The following is a 23,816-nucleotide window of genomic DNA, read 5'->3' on the forward strand; positions in this document are numbered from 1 at the left end:
TTGTTTGAAAAGAACATCTGCATTTAAAATAGCTACTATGACAAATACAGACGATTTCCATTACGAAGGGAAGCTATCACGTGCTATCACCAAATCGACACTTTTCGCTGTCAGCAAAGATGAATAGGACACAAAGGAGGACACTGGTAAGTCCATGAAGAATGCATTGTACATTCTGCGGTATGCCAAAAGGCACCTCTCGGGCCGAAGCAACGTTGAACAGTGAAAAAATCAAGCCCGTAGCCTTAGCCGTTATCAAGTTACGCTTGTCTGAAGACATCAGTCAGTCAGTCAGGCAGTCAGTAGAAAATTCTGTTAAATAAATATTTTTAAAAATTCTGTAGCAAGTTGTTGAAAGCATTTTGGGTTGATCCAAAAGCTTGTTTGGGCCTAACCAATACTGCCTCATCATCGTCAGGGGAAATTGAGGCTATTTTTTTTTGCGTGATATTATTTCGTGGGCCACACCTACTCCTTTGTGGTCCCTACTATTAGTGCTATACTGTATTGTTTGATATACGTAGTGTGCAGTTTGCTGTTGTTGTAATAGTACTGTACTTAATAAAAAGGATCACCAATATCCTGCCTCATACATAGGTTACATACTATAAATAGTGCAGATAGGGTATTTTGTATGCATACACATATTACCTAAAACATTACTCTTTTTTGTTGGAAGGCACAAATACTTTCTAGTACACATATATACTTACATAACTTATTTTCCAGTTTACTTTTTGTAACAGTGCTTGATGATGAGATGCTATTCCATGAGACAACAGCATGCTACATGTAAACATACATATAAAACTCATGCAATCAAAAGACTGGTTGTACAATGTACATGTAGGTAATTATACACAAATTTGCTAGTTTCCAGGTAGTAACAGATTGCAAAAGCTCAACTGTTTTCTCCCACAAATACAGGGTGTATGTACCTTAGATTCACATACCATATTTCCTTGTATAAAAGCCCCATTCTATTAAATGCCTGTCTTGATTATATAAGCCAGGGGAATTTCAGCACTTCTGGAAAAAACACCTGGTCTCAAATAGAGGCAAGGGCTATTACTTGAGTCTAGTATTAATGGCTTTAATGCCTTCTGAGGATGAAGGTATTACAAATAATCATGTGAGTAATCCGGGCGAGTCAACATGTATGCAGATATGTAGGATACAACTATTTTCCAATCATGCTAAGCCTTGAATACACTTGTTTATATAGTCAACACGCTGTATCACTGTTTTATATGCTTACCATTGCAGTAATCCTGTCCTACCACTACCTGAATTCAATTAAATGCTGGACGTTGGTCGGACCAATCCAAAATAAATGGCCCAGTCTCAAATAAAGGCCCTATTCGTTTACAGGTAGGGTTAAAATGCTGGGAAGGAAATAAAAGCCAGGGCTTTTATACAAGGAAATTACGTTATTGGATTATGATAGGAAAATAAAGAATAAACATGTGCTTGGTACTGTCCTGAGTCATAGCATATATTTCCAGTTTAGTATGTAAAACTATAGTTCTGACTTTTGTCAATATTCACATGTATACCTGCCTGTAGGTACAACATACAATAAACTACATACATATTTAAATAGCACAAGAGGATGATCAATACGTACATCATTACCACTACAATACTTACTTTATCATAGTATGTTGCCATTGTATCAAGTTCCATTTCATTATCAATTATCAAATGAGTTATGTTTGAATTGGCCAATATGCCTAATTTTCTAGCAGTGAGATGAAGTAAGAACTCTCTAATTTTAACAGACATTTTATACACCAGAATAATACTGCCTGGTTTAGCACCAATAAAATGCAAACAGTCACTTGGCAATTTTAAATATTTGTAGAACACTTCAATAATTTTATTTTCTTCCTTTAGTAGTAATCTTTTGGCATCAATTTTGACTTCTAATATACTAGTAGTCTTTGAAGGCTGACATTCTTCTGGTTTCACCCATTCATTGGCTGTCATCAAGTCCATCTCTTCCAGAAGTTGTGAATACACTATTTTGGTATATTTTTCTACTATCGGTGTAGCATCCCTGTATTCCTCTCTTTCAACAAAATTTTGCAGCAAACTGTAGCTATAATATTTACACTCTTTGGTAAGATGAAAAACAATATCATTTAGAGTTTGTACATTTCGACTAGCATCAGGTTTAGAGAAGACAGTGGTACCACTCTTGTCAGCAACACCAAGGTGGATGACCAGGCTGCAAACAGTATAGTGCTTCTCTTCAAATAGTTCCTTCAAATCATCTAACAGCTTAGTGAATTTGTCACTTGGTATCATATCCATTGTATCCAAAAATATTTCCTCTGTACAGAAAATAGATGCTGTTACAGTAATGTACATGTAACACTTAAGCTATAATCATGAAAACATTCAGATCAGTAATTGGTAAAGGCTTAGAAGTGGCTTTTTGCCATAATCAGAAACAGTGGTACTTTCCATTTTGTTAATTTTGACATCAAATTTTGTTATTATGGATAACATCAAGTAACACGCCCCTTTGGGATGATGCAATAGACAAGCCCCTTAATGACTGTACTTATAGTGATTTACCATTAAATACATGGTAGCATGGTTAAAAACAAGGCATGAAAAGACCATGCCCCTTAAATATTGTGCTTAGTCCAGTTGACTGAGGCCCACTCGAGATACTCTAATAAAGCAGTCACCTTTATATGAAACCTTGTTTAGTATTCTAATAGAACAGTCACAGATGTATAGCATACATAGCTGCAACTATAATGAAAAACTAAACAAACTAGTACAGTTATTGTTATTTAAAAAAAGAAACAGGGATCTATGCGATAAAAACTAGTGAGATAAGATTATAAATAATGGCATTACAACATAGCTCTTAGCCTCTGTGGGAAAATCCCTACTTTTGGCAATGAACAATATAATGGTCATGACATGCCAATGTAGGAATTTCTCACAGAGCTATGTAGTAATACCATCATCCATACTCTTGTCTCACTTATTATTATTATTATTATCAATTTTAGTCAAATGACAAGGGTTGCACAAAAGGCTGAGCCTGCAAACGTGCTCCCCAAAAGGACAAAACAGTACAAGATACAAGGACAATACACAAATACAAAAACAACAAATAAAACAGTACAATAGCAGATAATACAAAGCAACATTTAGTTAAAAAAGAAAGCGCCAGAGGGCAACACGGAAAAGTTTGGGGTCAGTTATCTGTAAGATATTGTAAGGCACTTATTTTTATCGCTTAGATACCTGCTTCATTAACAATGTACTAGTAATATCACCATTCATACTGTATAATCTTGTCTCGCTAGTTTTTATCACTACATCTCTACGCAATATTTAAATTGATAACGATATACATGTGTGGATGCTCTATTATAAAATTTGGCTGTTGTACTAGCATGACTGCTATATTATAGAGCATGGACCTCAGTCAACTGTCATTATACTGTATAATGGGAATGATTCGCAAAAAACATCCTCGAATTTTGCTATTTTAGGTGGAGTCATGAATGTTTTCTTGTAAAATCTTTCTTACAATTAAAATTTTTTTTCCATGGATCAGTTGATGCAGCATTCATATAACAACTGGGTAGCTACTCGCCTTGCTACTTGCTAAATTGCTACATATATATGCATGACGGTATAGCCAGTGAGGTGCAAGACTATGTGATTCGAATTCGAACAGAGATGCAAACTTCAGTGACAGTGAAAAATCAGTGCTACTCAAGAGAAATGGGGAAAATATAATTGCAGCCCAGTGATTCAATGTGCTGGAATGGTGTGTCTTAGCCTCAGTTTTAGTACAACCCCCAAGGCTACGCGTGCTGATTGTCCGCGCTCATTATTGTGAATGCCTACTTCTCCAGCGAAGCAGCGATCATGCATGGCTACTAGTAGCGCATAGTACGTAGTCGAGCATTCCTTATCCATGGAAAAAGATTAATCTGTTGTAGCCGTGCACCCAATTATTAAACTTAATTAAATTACTTTATGCAATAAATTGCGAATGTTTTTTTTTCGCAAATGAGGAAATAGTAGATCATTTGTGAATGTTTTCTTCCGCAAATTATTCCCGTTATACGGTATATGCAATATTTAAAGGGGAGTGTAGTTTTTCACTGTGCTACCAATAAGAGGTGTATTTATGATCAATTACTACACACAAGTACACAAAAAATTTGGAATTTTCAACTAGAGTAGGGACCACAGCACATAGATAAAAAGTACTGAAACAAGTTGGAGTAGTCCATGATATTAAATCACAGTAAAACAATAAGTTATAGTTAAACCCCACCACAAGTAGGATATCTTGTTATCAATCTGGAGGCGAAGCTGAAGTGTTGATAACTAGATATCTTACGAGTGCAGGTGGGGTTTAACTAGCTTCTATCCCACACTTTGAAGTAGTTCAATGTGTTAATAAGCATGTCAGTTGTGTATGGCTTAATTGTTTGCTGAATGTAGTTTTTGTAATGGTATGGCATCAATTTGTGCTGAACATGTAGTTTTATAGTGTGTATGGCTTCAAATTTTGCTGAACTTGTAGATTTTATGGTGTGCATGGCTTCAATTTGCTTTGATTGCATTTCTTTTAACTTGATGTGTAATTTCCATATATGTACTGGGGTCAAAGACTCCCAGTTGTTTATTTTGATGTATGGCTTCAGTGGGATAGAAGAAGTGTTATATCCCTACTGTGCATTTCCATTATGGTATCTTGAGCACAGTAGGGATATAACACTTCTTATTGTTTTACTGTGATTTAATATCATGGACTACTCCAGTACCTTTTATCGATGTTATATGGTCCTTACTCTAGTTGAAAATTTCGCGTATGTTTGTTAACTTTTTTTTGTAAATAATTTTATTATGACTGTTGAACCCACGCATACCGCATCTGAAATGGTGCCATGCACCCCAGCCCCTTATTGTCTGAAACGTGAAGTATCCATTATGCTTCATTGTCAGCTATGTTTAACACATTGCAGGGCTGGAGCCCAGAGATTTTGAGTGGTCTGGCCATCCATGGAGTCAGGACTGCAATGAAGATCATAGTCATGCACACTACTCAGCTTTCATTGATCTAATACGATCTGTAAATCAGAGATTATCTGCTTTGGTGTGTTACTTAACGGCCTTCGTTAAAACCCGGAACGGACTGGACCGGACCGGACCAGAATTTTATTGTTGAGGAGCGCGTATCCAACTAAAATAAATTTCGGTGCGCTTGCAAGGGATACAGGACGTGGACTCTGTTCTTCATTTGCACTCAGGGCACGATTGTCTACTGATATCCAGAGTGGCTGATGGTGATTTCGAAGCAAATATAGTCGTATACTGGTATATACAAGTTTGCGAAGCGGAAACGTAGCGTATTACAAGGACTGGATACTCTCACCGTAGCTAACAATGGCGGCGACATACAAGCTAGCCAAGACTGGTCATAGATAATATAGCTAACTGGACTGATCTGTATACATACCGTACGCAAGGAAATTTAGACTTAAGAAAATTTTGACTAATCAAACCCGATTCGTCAAATTCTCTCGCGTATAAATTTCCTTGCGTACGGTATGTAGATCAGTCCAGGTATATTATTTGTGATCAGTCTTACAGTAGCTAGCTTGTATCTCGCCACCATTGTTATAGCTACGGTGAGAGTATCCAGTCCTTGTAATACGCTACGTTTCCGCTTCGCAAACTTGTATAAATACCAGTATACGACTATATTTGCTTCGAAATCACCATCAGCCACTCTGGATATCAGTAGACAATCGTGCCCTGAGTGCAAATGAAGAACAGAGTCCACGTCCTGTATCCCTTGCAAACGCACCGAAATTTATTTTAGTTGGATACGCGCTCCTCAACAATAAAATTCAGGTCCGGTCCGGTCCGGTCCGTTCCGGGTTTTAACGAAGGCCGTTACTTAACTGCATGTACTATAAGCACACACAGCATGCTAAGCTAGAGGGGTCAGGGGGCATGCTCCCCCAGGGAAACGTTTGAAAATAGATGCTCTGAAATGGAATCTGGAGGCTATTTTACCTGCAAAGTCTCTTCTTTTTGTTAACATCAATGGTAATTTTGTGCTACATTACCAATTAATTGAGTTTTATATCTGACTTAGCTAGTAGCTAATTATATTTTTATGAGGTACACAAAAATTTCTCAACGTGAAAGTTTAGTTTTAGATTGTAACTGCATGCATTAGCATGACATGCATGATCAATTAGCTCAATGCAGTGTGCCATGAAGATGACTCACTGAGACAGTTAACACAGATGTAATGACTTAGACTATAAGTTATATTCTATACCGAATGCTTTATTAGAGCATCACGATGACTGTTCTATTAGAGCATATTTTGATGACTGCTCAATTAGAGTATCTCGATCTTTTCACTAAAATCAAGTAGCTGAAAAGTGATCTGGCAAATGCCGGACCGTGGGCTCTGGCCCTGACCCATTGCACAGTATTTCGAATCAAGAACTGTTCGTAAAGCACCTCTGCAATCCACGCATACAAAAGAAATCGTGCCGCGCGCCCCAATTATATTAATCATCGTCTGAAAAGTGAAGCATCCATTATTGCATATTTGAGAGGTCATACTTTGATGTCAGAATTTTTAACCCTAGTGCACCCTCAAATCAACCCCTACACTCTGCATACTGATGTCATAATAAGGAAAAGAGACGTGAATACCAACAACAGGTTCATGAAGTAGAGAATGCCTCAATTACTCCTTTAATTTTCACTACTACTGGTGGAATGGGTGGTGCTGCTACACAGTTTTATAAGAGATTGGCCAACCTTTTGAGTGCAAAGCACAGTCTTTCTTATGGAATAGTGATGGGATGGCTGAGACGTAAATTAAGCTTCTCTTTGTTGAGGTATGCAATTATGTGCATTCGCGGTGCCAGGTCCAGTTTGCGCTGTCCCGTTCATACCGCATCTGAAATGGCGCCGCACATCTCAGCTATATCAATTATCGTCTGAAAAATGAAGTATCCTTTACACTTCATTGTCAGCTATGCTCAGCTTGTTACACAGCAATAAAAATCAAGAACTGTTCAAAAAGCACCTCTGCAATCAAAATAGCTACTATGAAAAATACGGACGATTTCCGTTACGAAGGGAAGCCATCACGTGCTACCGCCAAATCAACACTTTTCGCTGTCAGCAAAGATGAATGGGACACAAAGGAGGACACTCTTAAGTCCATGAAGAATGCATTGTATGTACTGCGGTATGCCAAAAGGCATCTCTCGGGACGAAGCAATGTCGAACACTGAAAAAATCAAGTTCGTACCCTTAGCCATTATCGAGTTACGCTTGTCTGAAGGCATCAGTCAGTCAGTCAGTCAGTCAGTCAGTAGTTACTCAGTCAGTTGAATAAAAATTTTTAAAACTCCGTAGCAACTTGTTGAAAGCATTTTGGGTTGATCTGAATGCTTGCTTGGGCTTAGTTTTACCTAACCAATATTGCCTCATCGTCGTCTGGGAAAACTGAGGCTGTTTTTTTGGGTGATGGTATTTCGTGGGCCACGCCTACTCCTTGGTGGTCCCTACTATACACTACTATAGTAGTGTATGATAAATATAGCTGGATCATGGTGGTAGATTTAGGTGGGTTTCTGTGGTTTAACAGAAAACCTCTTTTGAATTTAGTGCAGTGGCAGCAATGCCTTTTCACTTCCCACCGCAACAAGAACAATTCTAACAGTGCAGCCAAGTAGTTACTCTAATAACGTAATTAAAGTTACGGCTTAGCCACAACTTCTGTCGTAAAGTCACTTTGTTTATTTGGATTTACAGGACTGTTAACTAAAAGTAGCCTACACTATCCAACCTCAGACTAACATCTCAAATGTTTTAGAGGCATGCCCTCAGACGCCTTATTCATCTTATCAGAAACCAAATCTAAATGCTAAATGGCATGTAACTCAATTGTTATTGGTCCAGAGCTAGTTTGTGAAAGGTACTATCGTACAGGTGGGACATGGTCATGAAGAACATATACCTGTTGGAACCTACTTGACATGGTCACTATAATGAGGTGGTCTTATCATAGAGGTCAGGTGTGGTTCTAAGGGAGTTTCACTGGTTTCCAGAAACCAGTCAGTTCTTAGAGATTGAAAAAATACTCAACAAACTTTAAGCTCAATTTAATTACTTGGATAGTTTATTAGGTAACTATATTTTAGTGATCAAATTACTCTCTCCACCACAAAACGATCCAAAATGCTTCTTTTACACCTTCAAGTACAACAAGTACCTCTAAAAATAATTATCATTCTTCATTTCTGTAACTGCTTGATAAGGTATTAAATATCGCTTAGAATGAGTAGATTCTACATTTTAAGATGATTTTCACTTGTAGTTACTAAATAAACTGTATAGTAGGTTCTAATTCCATTATCACTGTATGGTACACTAAGTTGGAAACCAGTCAGCAATTTTTCTAGAACCACCCCTGATAGAGGAGGTCATTGTGAAAAAGTGTACCAAAAGTCAAAGTTGCTAATAGACAAGGAAGACAAGTGAGCTAGGGTTCCAACTGTCACTAGGGTTAGGCTTGTTGTCACCACAAACCATCACTAAATTACTTAAATACAAGCAACACCCTTTGACACCATGCAGCCCTCCAGCAGCATTGTAGCTACTGCAAATAAATACATAAGGAATTGGAATCAGCAAATTGAAACTGAAATTGGTAAATCTTATACATTATAAATATGCTGCTGTACAACCACACAGCGTTAGCTTTATAAGCGTTAAATTCAGTGGATTACTCACAAGCGAAGGTTCTAGTTACAATTGTGACATTGTAATTTCTTTTGATAGCTTTATAACCATTGGACTACTTTAATACAATATTTCAATCATCTTAATTTAAGACTGGTTCCTAACTTATGTACTGTATTTGATTAATTTCCTGTTTAGGCTTAGCCAATATCATAGGCGATTCTAAGGGGGGCCATGCCCCCTGCTGAAAAATAACTTTTTAAAAATCTTGGAGAAAAGTTGCAGTATATATTGGCATTGTTATTTTACACGTTTTTAGCATAAATTTTTGGCTGCTTTCAAGCCTTCAAATTGCAAAAATCCTGCAGCTCTGGGGGTTGCATCCCCAGACCCCCCTGAAATTCTGCTTTATATTACAGCTATACAACAATAGTTATGCTGTTCCCTACTTGCCACCCCTGTACATCAGGTCTAGAATCGCCACTGTACAATATCCAATATTATAGTTACTGATATCCAATGGTGGAAAGTGAATATTTTCATTTTCCAACTTTCTAGTCACATAGCTACGCATATAGTGTAATGTTCAGCAGAGGAGGAGGAAGGTGAAGAAGTTGACACAAAATTATTTGAGCTGTGGAAGCTGGAGGCTTGCTCATGGCTGCAGTGATCACAACAGTGTGCTTCTTAGGGGTCTTGGGACTCTTGGCCTCTCTCCCCAAGAAAATTTGAAAAATAGGACTGGTGTTATGACATTGAATCTGGTGGCACTTTCAGGTAAGACATAGGTAAAGTGAATCCTTCCACTATATATACATACTAGATAAAGCACTGCCGCGAGTGCTATACGGGAAATATAGCACGAAAAGAGCGGGTGAGAGACAAATATAGCACGAGGCGAAGCCGAGTGCTATATTTTGTCTCGAGACTACTCTTTGAGTGCTATATTTCGCGTATAGCACGAGCGAAAGGCAGTGCTTTATCTGGTATAGAGAACTGTCAACTTGAGGTATACACAAGACACACGAAACAATTAGAAACTCATGGAGGAGTGTTATCATCGGTAGAATAGGCATTGCGCCTGTGTTTCGCCTGCGTTGCACTGTGCTATGCCTTCATTAGTCGTTTTGTGAGTCTAGTCCGTCTTCTCAATACGTAAAGTTTGTGATTGTGGTATATTAATAAGCATATTTCCGTGACATTCCTAGGATTTGTCCGTTTATGTGAGCAAAACGTACTAAGAACGTTCACTGCTGCTGACCACAAGAGACCATCATCGAAATCTTTAAGTGTGTCTATAAATAAAATCCAGTGGTTTTCTTCTTACTGGTTGGGTTGACTGGTCAGCCAGCACAGTCAGGCTATCAGCCTACACTGGCTTGGTTGATTGGTTGTACTGACCAAAATGAGTGATTACTCACTCAAAGTAGGCTATCAGCCTACAAAATAGACCTGGCAGTTCTATAACTACCTGATATAGAACTGTGGTCTAGTAAAGTGTTCTATAACTCCCCAATATAGAACACTTGTGCCTTTATGGTGAATATAGAACACTTTTTTGCTTTGATACTCCCACGCAAAGTTCTTTATATATATATATATATATATATATATATAATGATATATGTAGCTGCCAGTTTAGAAACCACGATAATATTCAATCACGTGATAAACTTGTGACATCACACAGGGTAATTGTTGGAGGAGCTCTGCCCCTCTCACCTGAATGTTGGGGGAGGGGGTGGGGGTTTCAGCCCCTTTAGCCCCCTCCCCACTGTTTTTACCATCATTCATATTTCTCGTTGCAATACTTTTATCACTGGAGCTTATAAATTCAAATTGCACTAGTCAATTACGTAATTTAACTTTACGTACATGTGTTATATTAATCATTATAATTACCATATTTACTTGGTTAAACGCCTTGGTTGGCGTTTATTGCCTTAGTTAAGTTCCAAAAATTAATGCAGTGACTATTTGAAACTGGCCACCACTTGATGCTCAAAAACAATGTTTAAGCCCTTATCATTGTGGTACTACTCAGGTGTGGCTACTATTGGAGATGCAAGGAAATGTGGTACTAAAATTTATCACTGTAATATTTTGTTATGTTTGTACTATTAGAGCACCTTGATTTTTGACAAAATTTGAGCAGTTGAAAGGTGGGAGCAGCGTGATTTAATTTGACTTAAGGGAATGCCAATAGTAACTGGGTATTACTACTGGAACCTTGCAAATACAAGGTCGATGCTCTAACGTTTTGGCTATGTTGCCCCACACACACTTACGCACACCACACACACACGCACGCACACCACACACACACGCACGCACGCACGCACACCACACACACATGCACACACACACACACACATGCACACACACCCACATGCACGTGCAAACACACATCAAAACAGGCATACATAAATGCACGTGCAACACACACGCACACGCGTAGAAACAAAAACATAGATGCAGGCATGCATGGACACACGTGCAGACACATTTTTAGGAAATAGTATTGTATGGATTTAGTTTCCAAGTCTATATATGCACAATATGAAGTTATCTTATGTATTTAGTGACATGCAACACCATTTCAAAAACCAAACTACTGAATTTTTAAAACATGGGTTTCATCACAAATGTACATACATACACAGGTACAATACCTTTTTTCAACATGTTCTGAATGTGATTGGCCATACTGACCAATCCAATACTCTTCAAAGCCATTATCAACTGACTCCAGTTAGCATCAACTTTTGTGTCCAGCCATTTACGAAACATCTGCCGACAGCATTTCTCAACACTGTGAGGGTTGTCACCTTCAATTATCTCCAGTGTTCGTTCAAGTGGCTTAGGATTTAGTAACTCCATACCAAGGTCTTTCCACTTGTCTGCAACATTTGGTACCACATGGCTGTGTACATCTCTTAGATTAGGATGGTCATATTCTAGGGAAATAGGATTGTTATTGTAAGTCCTTGAGTAACATGAACTACGTGTACATACAAAATCATACAACAGAATACTGTGCAGTGTGGTAAAGTCATTCCAGGATAGACATGTTCTGGTGGCACAACTTTGTTAGTATACATATGACTGGTAGTGGGGCATAGACACATAAAATTTAAAGTACGTATTCGAGACTTTTATAATGTGCACTGTCATGGAATTGCTTGTAAACACTACTACGTATAACCATTTATCTGTCTCAATTCATAAATCCAATTTTGAAATCGATAATTTTTCATTTAATACACTAGTTTGGTTAGTTCTTTCTGTTATAGTTACAGTTATGATAAGCACATGTTATTAGAATATTGAATGTGGTTGTTGTATTAGGGTAACTGCTTTATTGAGTGGGCCTCAGCTAACTGGACTATATGTGAAATGTAAGGGGCATGGTCATGGCATGCCTTGTTTTCACTGTGCTATATACGTACCAATAAGAGGCGTGTATTTAATGGTCAATCACTATATGTACAGCTAGACCATTAAGGGGCATGTCCCTCAATTGTTATTGGTCCAGTTAGTTTGCAAAAGGTTCTGTCGTGCAGGTACAGTGTCTACCAGCTGTCCACCAGTAATACCTCTTAAAGCAGTGTGAGCGCCACATCAAAAATTTTGTGGCATCTAATAGGGAAGGGCATCAATATAGAAAATCAGCACTTTGATATATGGCTTTGTTTCATAAGAAGAAGACAGCCAGAAGATTAAAGGCAAGGCACAGAGGGTAGTCAACTGCCAGAACTCTGAAAGGCACATGCCACACGTGAGTTGAGCATTGTGGAAAAAAAGGTCGCTGTATAATATTGTGTCATCTATCGTCTAGCCTTGCAACTGTGGTCAGGCAGGCAGGCAGATCAAAATTTTGGTTTTGGTGATTTAAAAAAAAAGAAGTTTTGGCATGTGTATGGAGTAAATGCTCTATTTGACATTAGTTAGATATGGCTATTACTTTTTGCCACTTAAGATATTTCTGGGTAGTTTTAGAGGCAGCACATTGGCGGGTGCTGTTCATGATCCCTACTAAACAGTACTACCATACTGTTTGATATACAAGCACCATATTACAATTACAATTTATCAGTACTAATATTTATTAATGGATTATGGTTACTATCAGCATCTGTTATATACGGCTGATCACTGAATGAGTAACTAAAACTAACTTCTAAGCACTGGAAACTGTACTGTATGTTAGCTGCATGACACAATGTGTAGCTGTACAATTTTTAAACTGTTCAAAAATGCTTTAACACAATATTAATTCAGGTGTCACTTTGAAGCACCGGAGGCAGTGTTGGGAGTAATGCGTTACATAAGTAACGTGCTACGTAAAATTATTACTTTTGTGGTAACTACGTAACTAAGTAATATAATGAAATATGCTATAAAAACAGGTAATATAACTCAAGTTATTTACTTACAAATGTAACGCGTTACCTAAGTAATATAGTTACTGTAACGAATCTAATATTACATAATATTATTAACGAAGTTACTAATCTCATTAGCAATCCACTGAGTAACGCCTAGCCACAACGAAGTAAAGAAGCCTACTGAATGAAGCTTATTCACCAGCTTCTTACTTATAACCAAGATTTGCACATTCTTCAACAACGCAATTACAGTATGTCACATAATAAGGTGGTAGTTTCACACGTGACAGCTTAAGGCTGTGGACACAAAGTAATATAATATGTAATATTATTATAGTTACTTTATTTTATTGGTAACATGTAACTGTAACTAAATAGTTCAGTTGCAAGTAATATGTAATATGTAACTAGTTACTTTTAAAAGTAACTTGCCCAACACTGACAGGAGGCATCATCAAATGTAAAAATGATGAATTACATCACCAGTTATTATGAGTGGCAATGCAAACAAGTACATCACTTTGTCTCTCACTTGCTTTAGTTTACATAGTAGTTAGGTGCATTGTTTAAAGCAAATTACAAACATACTATTTGGTACCAAGGACATCAACCAGCTTCAACTTCTGGTTCTCTCTAGAATAGACCAAGGCCCCATCCCATGGCATGGCCATGGGTCCTCATACTGGGGATTTGACAGTTAAGTTTTGCCTCACCCTTGGAGGGATAGACACTTTGCAAAAGCACACCCTATTAACCAAGCCATATTGGGGCTAATGAGCATAGCGTCGTATGGCATATTCCTTCATGCTGCTTTGCAGTCACCATTATTTAGTTCCTTTTTGGTATGGAGTGTATTTTCAAAAAATTGTGAAGTGGAGATAGCACAGTATAAATTCTGGAAATGTTTGAAAAACATTAACTCCTGAACACTGATAGCTACTGTTAGATAAACTGAGCTTGGAAATCAAACCCAACTCCTGTTTCTGGGAAGAAAGTTGTTTTGATTATTCTCTACAACTTTTTTACTATAAAGCAGTAGTGAAAACTTGCTGACTGTATTAGGCCATACCTATTTGAAAAGTTGTCGCTTGGACCCGACAACATCAACAACATCACGTGATACCAACATCAGTCCGCCAACATCACGTGATTAACAATCACGTGATGTTGGCGGACTTGTAGCGGCTAATGCGTGGTTATCTGTTATAGTGAAGAAAGGAGCTGTTGTTGTGTACCCTCGTACAATTCGTTGTCAACAATGGAATGACACGTTTGGAATGGTTGAACTCGCCAGTGTTCTTTGTGCGACCAATTCAAGTGTAACCATATTTGCTATAATTTGCTGGAGCAGCCAAGCAAGATGGCTGTGATTACTCAGAAGCGGAATGCCTTTATAATTTTAATGAGTAGCCAACGTGAACGATTTCTACCAGCAAAAGGTGAGAATTAATAATATATTGCTGTGAAATATCAAGACACACGGTAGTGTGTCGTGCGGCCCAAGAAGCCGGCGCGTAACACCCGTGAGTATATTGACAGGAAGAAAGAAAACGCAATTTTCGCACCTCCGTAGCTCTGTGCTTCCTTGATGAAACAAGACGATTTTTGCTGTGGACATTCCCTCCAACTGCAGCACTCCACATTCCAAATTTGAGCGAAATCGCTTCGCGCGTTCCCGAGATATGCGACTTCAAAAATTGGTTCAGTTTCTTCGTTTTTTTTTTTCTTCTTCTTGTCGCACACTTACAAAAACTGCTATAAAACTCGAACGCCATATCCGATTGCCTTGAAATTTGGCACACAGAAGGGGGATATAAACGCGCATCTTGGTACCAACTTTGGCTGGAATACGATAAACAGGCAAAGAGTTATGAGCGATTATTCACGAAAAATAACACCAATATGTTGTCACGCCTACAGGGTAAACCGCGTATGGGAAGAAGCTGAAAATCGGTGGGTGAATAGGTTAACTATTGAACCTCAAACCTTTAGTGGTTTGAAAGAAATCGAGCTAAAAACCAGGAAGATACAACGAAACAACCAACAGTGTGTAACAATTACGCAATCGAGATCAGCTAATATAAAAACGACTGCTTGCCACGCCTACCAGATAAACCGCTTAGGGTAATGCTTTGAAAATCGTTGTACAGATGGAGTAATCATCTTAGAAAGGCTCATCAATGGTGTAGAAGAATCAGACTTAAAGCCACGGAGTTATAACACGAAATCCAACTTGGTGCGGCAAGTGCGAGATCGAGATACTCTAATAGAGCAGTCATCCTAATAGAGCAATCACCCTGAAGAGAATTCAAGAGATCAGCTAGAAATAAGAAACCTGTGTAGAGATCAGCTACACACAAGTCACCCTGTAGAGAGATCAGCTAGAAGAAGTTACCTTGTACGGAGTTCATGCAACTATGGAAAGAGATAGTTCAGCTAGAAAAAAATCACCTTGTAGAGTTCAGCTACAAAGAAACCACCATGTAGAGAGTTCAGCTACAAACAAATCGCCCTGTGGAGAGATCAATAGAAGAAGTTACCTTGCAAAGAGTTCAGCTACAAAGAAACCATCATGTAGAGAGTTCAGCTACAAACAAATCTCCCTGTAGAGAGATTAGCTAGAAGAAGTTACTTTGTAGAGAGTTCAGCTACAAAGAAACCATCATGTAGAGAGTTCAGCTACAAACAAATCTCCCTGTAGAGAGATCAGCTAGAAGAAGTTACCTTGTAGAGTTCGGCTTCAAACAAATCACACTGTAGAAAGATCAGCTAGAAGAGGTCACCTTGTAGAGAGTTCAGTTACAAAAAAACCACCATGTAGAGAGCTCAGCTACAAACTAGTGACCTTGTAGAGACATCAGCTAGAAGAAGGTACCTTGTAGAGAGTTCAGCTACAAAGAAACCATTCTTTAAAGAGCTCAGCTGCAAACAAATCACCTGTAAAGAATTCAGCTACAAAATCACCCTGTAGAAAGATGAGCTAGAAAAAGCTACCTTGTAGAGAGTTCAGTTACAAAGAAACCACCATGTAGAGAATTCAGCTACAAACTAGTGACCCTGTAAAGACATCAGCTAGAAGAAGTTACCTTGAGAGAGTTCAGCTACAAAGAAACCATTATTTAAAGAGCTCAGCTGCAAACAAATCACCTATACAGAATTCAGCTACAAACAAATCACCCTGTAGAGAGATCAGCTAGAAGAAGTTAACTTATAGAGAGTTCAGCTACAAAGAAACCATCATTTAGAGAGTTCAGCTTCAAACAAATCACCTGTAGAGAGTTCAGCTACAAACAAATCTCCCTGTAGAGAGATCAGCTAGAAGAAGTTACCTTGTAGATCGTTCAACTACAAACAAATCACCCTGTAGAGAGATCAGCTAGAAGAAGTTACCTTGTAGAGAGTTCAGCTACAAAGAAACCACCATGTAGAGATTTCAGCTGCAAAGAAATCACCCTGTATAAAATTCTGCCACGAACAAATTGCCCTGTAGAAAGATCAGTTAGAAGAAGTTACCTTGTAGAGAGTTCAGCTACAAAGAAACCATTCTGTAAAGAGCTCAGCTGCAAACAAATCACTTGTACAGAATTCAGCTACAAACAAATCACCCTGTAGAGAGATCAGCTAGAAGAAGTTACCTTGTAGAGAGTTCAGCTACAAAGAAACCACCATGTAGAGAGTTCAGCTGCAAAGAAATCACCCTGTAGAAAATTCTGCCAGAAACAAATTGCCCTGTAGAAAGATCAGTTAGAAGAAGTTACCTTTTAGAGAGTTCAGCTACAAAGAAACCATTCTGTAAAGAGCTCAGCTGCAAACAAATCACCTGTACAGAATTCATCTACAAACAAATCACCCTGTAGAGAGATCAGCTAGAAGAAGTTAACTTGTAGAGAGTTCAGCTACAAAGAAACCATCATTTAGAAAGTTCAGCTTCAAACAAATCACCTGTAGAGAGTTCAGTTACAAACAAATCTCCCTGTAGAGAGATCAGCTAGAAGAAGTTACCTTGTAGAGAGTGAAGCTACAAACAAATCACCCTATTGAAAGATCAGCTAGAAGAAGTCAACTTGTAGAAAGTTCAGTTACAAAGAAACCACCATGTAGAGAGTTCAGCTACAAACTAGCCACCTTGTAGAGACATCAGCTAGAAAAGTTACCTTGTAGAGAGTTCAGCTACAAAGAAACCATTCTGTAAAGAGCTCAGCTGCAAACAAATCACCTGTACAGAATTCAGCTACAAACAAATCACCCTGTAGAGAGATCAGCTAGAAGAAATTACCTTGTAGAGAGTTCAGTTACAAAGAAACCATTCTGTAAAGAGCTCAGCTGCAAACAAATCACCTGTACAGAATTCAGCTACAAACAAATCACTCTGTAGAGAGATCAGCTAGAAGATATTACCTTGTAGATAGTTCAGCTACAAACAAATCACCCTGTAGAAAGATCAGTTAGAAAAAGTTACCTTTTAGAGAGTTCAGCTACAAAGAAACCATTTTGTAAAGAGCTCAGCTGCAAACAAATCACCTGTACAGAATTCAGCTACAAACAAATCACCCTGTAGAGAGATCAGCTAGAAGAAATTACCTTGTAGATAGTTCAGCTACAAACAAATCACCCTGTAGAAAGATCAGTTAGAAGCAGTTACTTTGTTGAGAGTTCAGCTACAAAGAAACCATTTTGTAAAGAGCTCAGCTGCAAAAACATCACCTGTACAGAATTCAGCTACGAACAAATCACCCTGTAGAGAGATCAGCTAGAAGAAGTTACCTTGTAGATAGTTCAGCTACAAACAAATCTCCCTGTAGAGAGATCAGCTAGAAGAAATTGCCTTGTAGAGAGTTCAGCTACAAAGAAACCATCATGTGGAGAGTTCAGTTGCAAAGAAATCACCACTGCCCAAATTTCAAGGCAATAGCTTTTTCCAATCTGAAGTTATCAATTGTCAAAGTTGGCAAATTGGATGTGTGTGGAAGGCCCCTTTTTGCAAATCTGGTCACATATGTATTATATATATAATTTGTACATTTACTGATAAAATATTTAAAGTATATCTACTTCATCTTTACTTCTTCCTGTAGTAAAGAAAAAAAACATAGGTTAAAAAAGTCCCAAAGCTGGCCATAGGCCGGCTTTGGGGTATACAAATACAAAAAGAAATGAAATCTAATCCAAAACAGCCAAGCTGTAAAAAAAGTGTGCGGCCCTCAGAAAGGCTATGGTGAAAAAAGATGTGAAATCCAAGGTGGCGGCCAAGAAATGGCTGTGATGGTAGGTTAATGGTAAAAATTTTAATAACGACAATTCAGGTGAATTTTTGTGCCGCTTCACAAAATTTACCTGAATTGTCATTATTAAAATTTTTACCATTAACCTACCATCACAGCCATTTCTTGGCCGCCACCTTGGATTTCACATCTTTTTTCACCATAGCCTTTCTGAGGGCCGCACACTTTTTTTACAGCTTGGCTGTTTTGGATTAGATTAATACATATTGACAATATGTGTACAGCTTTCATGTCTAGAAATCCTGGGTAGTGGCCTGCACTGGCAAACAAAAATTATAACAACTTGATTATAGCTATTGAGATGCCTTTTGAGTTATTTAATGGTATCAGTTGTATTGTATGTATAGACATTCCAGCCTGATTTTAAAATCTTGGGAAATGGATTGCTCAATAGATAGAATATTGATTGCCGATCTCAGAAATATATAGTTTGTTGAGTTAGAATTAGCTACTTTGGCATGCACAGTGCTTTAAATCTGAAAAAGTTAAATTTTTTTTCCAGGGCTCCCATACATTGTAAAGGGGCCAAAATGGCACAATTGAATTTAGCCATGGACCGTCTTGAAACTGCAGGTGCTTCTAGCTACAACTTTGTATATGTAATGAGAGTAACTTATTAGGTCTCAGTGATAATTGTATGCTTTGTGGTGAGCAAATGTGTTTCACCTGCTGCACACTTCTCAATACACTGATATATGCCCATAGGCAAGTGGCTATCTCAAATAACTAAAACAGCAACTTTTATAGGTAAACAACTAAAGTGGAGGTGTCACAATGATGCAACAATATTTAAGGTGGAGTTGTGGTTTCAATTATGGACTTGTTATGCTGACTTTGAAGTGTTTTATACTTTATAACTGATGACACAGCCACCAGAAAATTGCTGTGAGCTGAAAATCGCTAACCAAGTAACTACACCCTTTAAAGTAAGCACCAGTGATTACCTTCCACCTGATAGTACATTTTTTTTACAGTTTTACAGTATTCTACATACATTGTAGGGCTTGAAAAGAGTATGAAACAACACAACAAGCAGGGGTTAATCTAGGGGGGGGCACAGGCCCCCCCTGGGTTAGCTATTGCCCCCTCTAGGTTTATACCTAAAGCCTTGAGAAATGGAAAGGTTTAATTGATCCCAAAGTTGTATAATCCAATGGTCAATATTCAATGGCATCACAGTAAAATTTCACTGAAATTGAGTATATTTACACCTAAATTTTCAAATTTTTCCTGGGGGAGCATGCCTCCAGACCCCCCTAGAATCCGAAGCAACTTACTTCGCCCCCTCTAGGTTTATATTCTGGGTTGAGCCCTGACAAGCCTTACTTATATGTAACGCTCAGGATAAAACTAAGGTTTCATGATGATCAGCGTGTGGACAAACCCAGTAGCGATTTTCAGCTTCATTGGAGCTCGTATGGCAGAGCAATGCCAAGTTATTTTGTGCCAGGGTTCTATTGAGGAATTTTTTATTAAAAAATCTTGGATACTGGAATGCCTAGTATGTATTGTAATTTGTGAGTGGGCATGGTATTTTAAAAGTAGTGCTGGCCACTGCCAACCAGTATGTGCAGAAACATGAGCTGATAGCCTTGTGTCATGTGTAGATGACATTTTATTTTTGCAGCTAAAGAAACAAAAGGCAAGCCATGTGGAGATCAAAGGCTGAGAAATGATTTAATAGACTTGTTCAAATGTATTGGTGTCCAAGGTTGGACACGTGGCTACCTTGATACACATGGTGAACGTTGTATCCATTCACTAACTAACGCTCTATGGTACATAGATACAAATCACAGCCAGTTTGTTGATCGTAGTATCAAGATTCCTGCACTTTATGCAAGTTTTCAGGTAACTATTATAGCAAGTTGTGTGTGATTATATCCATATCTATTCTTAGTACTTGATTGTGTAATAACATTTAATGCATAATAAATAACTGCTAGCTAACATTATATAAACATAAATTTTATATTATAGAATTGATTATAAAATTACATCATTTACTTCATATTAAAGGGTTACAATGATTATGTTGCTAAGAAGATAAAAAAGCCCAGGTTATCATTGGATGGTCTACAGGTTCATATCAATGCTTTGAGTGACCTGCTATCCTTTCCATGGTTTTCTTTGCCAACATTTGATTCACTTAGAAAGCCAACTGAAGAACTACTTAGTGCTTTTTATCAGTACAAGCAATACCTCGATGGCCATTTGGCTAGTGTTAAGGCAACACATAAATTGCCATTGATGCAGCTTGATGCAGACAAAACAAGTCTGGTAACACTTTCTCCCAGCAAAGAAATTCCTCCTGTATATGCTCCTCTTATTGATGCACTACAGATGCAACCAGATTACCCAGTTGTATTTTACAAGATTATGCACCCACCGATCGCTTCCAGCGTAGATAATGGCTGCAAAAATTGTAAGCCCCGTTCAATTCCATGATGTACACATATGCCCATGGCAACAGTTTCGGAAGTCTGCATTTTATTTGGAAGTGTGGAGAAGAAATAGATATCACAGTCAAGTTAACCAAGCTGTTGTCTATGTTTCCAAGCATCTACCTGTATTTACTTCAAGAGATGCACAAAAATCTTTTATGAGTATATACAGTCATATTAGCAAAGTTTCTAAGTCACTGCTACGGAATATTTTTAAAAATTTAACTTGGGACCAAACAGCTGCACCTACAGGTATGACCATTATTGTGTAGTATTTGAAAGATTACTTTTCTCTAGGTGCACAACAAATTGTTGATGAACGTGTGGCCAAAGCACTAATTGATCTTGATGACCCAGATATTATGCTTGATTTAAGGAGATTAAATGGAAGAGTTACTAGTGATAAGTTTGATCCATTTTGGGATGAGCTTCAGGCATACCTTGATGAACTGGGTCTGGCAGTCGACGAGAGAAGGCATTCAAGTGTGCTGCAAATGCCTATTGCAGTTTCTATACGCCACCTTCAAGGTATCACTTCAGAACGTCTGTCAGCTAAGACCAAAGAATCTGGTGAGCATGTGGCTATTCCTTCTCTAGAATGGATTAGATATCAATTTTGGCCTAAGAATCCATACTCTACCTCAGCTCTTCATTACACTGGTAGATTTTCTATCAAGTTTGGTGTTCAGTCACGTCAACTAAGGAAATCACATGCTGATGCTCATTATGTGAATTCACTGCTTCAGTATGTAAAGGCATTCTGTGTGAAGTATAGGGACTTTACCTTGTATGTATCAGCAGATGATAAGGCTATTGTTCCAATCGGCGAACCAGACTTACCGGTATCTACAGGTGTTTGGGGTCACCATAGATCATTGGTGCCTGCTAGTGGATCTAGTGTGATGGGTTTGGATCATGATTTTCATGTCCATGACATAGTGCCTTCAGTTGCTTTGTTTGTGTCTATTCCTAATGACGTCCATGGAGAATTTTACAAAGGCAGTGTGGTGGTTATCTTAAAAGACCAGGTTACACAACCATCCAACTCATTTAGGCATGCCACTGAGTTGGCTGCTATAGTAGGTAGTCTACACAGCACTGATAGTCACTAGTGATAAGCCTATTTTTGTGATAGTGACTGATGGTGGGCCAGATCACAGACTAACTTATGTCTCAGTAAAGTTTTCTTACCTTGCACTCTTCCTTTATGTAAATCTTGATATGCTGGTGGCTGTCAGAACATGTCCCTATCAGAGTTGGTCTAATTTGGCAGAATGGGTCATGTCCACTTTAAACCTATCACTTCAAAATGTATCATTGGCAAGGAACAGAATGGAAGAAGAAGCTGAAAGTATCGTCAAAGGAAACAAAACTATGGCAGAAGTTAGGAAGGTAGTGGAAAAGAATCCTAACCTTGGGAAACAGTTTCAAGAATCCTTGAGTCAGCCTAAGGATACACTTAGCAGCTGCTTTGCATCAGTGAAACTTAAGGATGAACCAATCCGAGTCTTCAATGGTGCCCCTGACATTGACATTCAAACAGTATTCAAGCAGCTACACTATATTGATTCAAATTTACAAATGGGCAACTTAACAAAGGAGGTGCTTGAGGCTTCTACTCCTATGAAAAATTTCTTAAGCGAGCATAACTATTCAACTAACTATAGTTTTAAACTGAAGAAATGCTCTTCTTTGACATGCTTTTACTGTAATAGGTCTGGTAAGCCTAGACTGCCACAAGATATTTTCCTCACTTTCTTGGCTTCCCTTACCTTTGCTGGATGCAACTAAGGAGCACTACCAGGCGTTTGATTCTGTCTATGGCAAGCCTGTGTCCTCGCAGGATCAACCTTCTTACAAAGTAAATTTGATGACTCTGAAGCTGCTGCTGCAGATAAAGCAAACAAGACACTTTTCAATGCGGCAAAAGTGCGTGATGTGATATGGGGTCAAGAATGTTGTAAACAGAGATGCATTTTTTCTAAAGGTAAACTAACCTTAGCAGAATGGATATATGTGCAAGATATTAAAGATTCATGTCTGTTTACCTGTGGTTCTTCTTTGTTTCCACCAACATCTGAGTTGAGTTCAGTGGTGAGACAAAATTGTTCTTGTAGACTTCCAGTGGAAGTACAGTATTACAGTGCAAAGCTTATAAGCTTCCCCCAGTCTGGCTTGCCTGAACAGTCTTTAGTAAATAATGATGAAATTGTTTCTCTGAAGCAGCAGTATGCTGTAGTTAGGCCTATCTGTTTTTTTCTACAAGGCAGAAGGAAAACAAGTGTACACCAGTCATCCATCAAACATGGCAAAGAAACCAAAAAGATAACTGTATTTCAGCTATGTGTGATCAGAACCTCATAAACACTATATAATCATCTTGTGCTTGTAACTTTTCTTAGGTTTGATAGCTGTTTCTATATATGTTGAATTAATTTAAAAAAAAAATATGATGGTTTTTTTTCTCGACCTATCGACCCTAACTTTTCCTTAAAAAATCCGAGCAACAATTTTTCAAATAGGTATGGCCTTACATAGTTCACAGATACTGTTTGGTATTCAGTACTATAGCCTGTAACAATGATGATTCATCATTAGTGCTACAATGAAAATGTTGGGACAAATGGAATGAATCACTCTGTTGTATTTGCTGGAAATAGGAGAAGCCAGAAGCATAATACATTAAGAGACTTTCCAGAAAAGAGGAAATCTAGACTACATACATTTGTAGAGCCGCCAGTGTATAGTGTGGTGAACAACTGTACCCCTTACGATTGTGCTTATCTGAGGATAAGTTGACATATTACGGCTGATGGAGGCAAGCTATTGTAGTGCAGCTAATGGTCTAGTACAAGATCAAAGCAGTAGACACTTGAGGAGGCTACGACTTTTACACATTTTCTACTCATCATTGGTTTTGGTTGCATGTCGTC

The 23,816-nt window shown here is 38.2% G+C and overlaps 1 protein-coding gene across 1 annotated transcript in view; it reads right to left on the reverse strand.

The window, feature by feature from the left end:
- The window catches only part of LOC136264750 (uncharacterized), a 46,851-nt gene that overhangs the window by 20,700 nt on the left and 2,335 nt on the right, over positions 1 to 23,816 (reverse strand). Inside the window, exons 2-4 of the mRNA XM_066059523.1 lie at positions 11,442 to 11,726; positions 1,651 to 2,336; positions 714 to 786 (exon numbers count right to left, since the gene is read on the reverse strand). Coding sequence (XP_065915595.1) covers positions 714 to 786; positions 1,651 to 2,336; positions 11,442 to 11,726 — 1,044 coding nt within the window. The remainder of the gene's footprint in view (positions 1 to 713; positions 787 to 1,650; positions 2,337 to 11,441; positions 11,727 to 23,816) is intronic.

This window comes from Dysidea avara, chromosome 8 (assembly GCF_963678975.1).
Source record: "Dysidea avara chromosome 8, odDysAvar1.4, whole genome shotgun sequence".
NCBI classification, from domain to species: Eukaryota; Metazoa; Porifera; class Demospongiae; order Dictyoceratida; family Dysideidae; genus Dysidea; species Dysidea avara.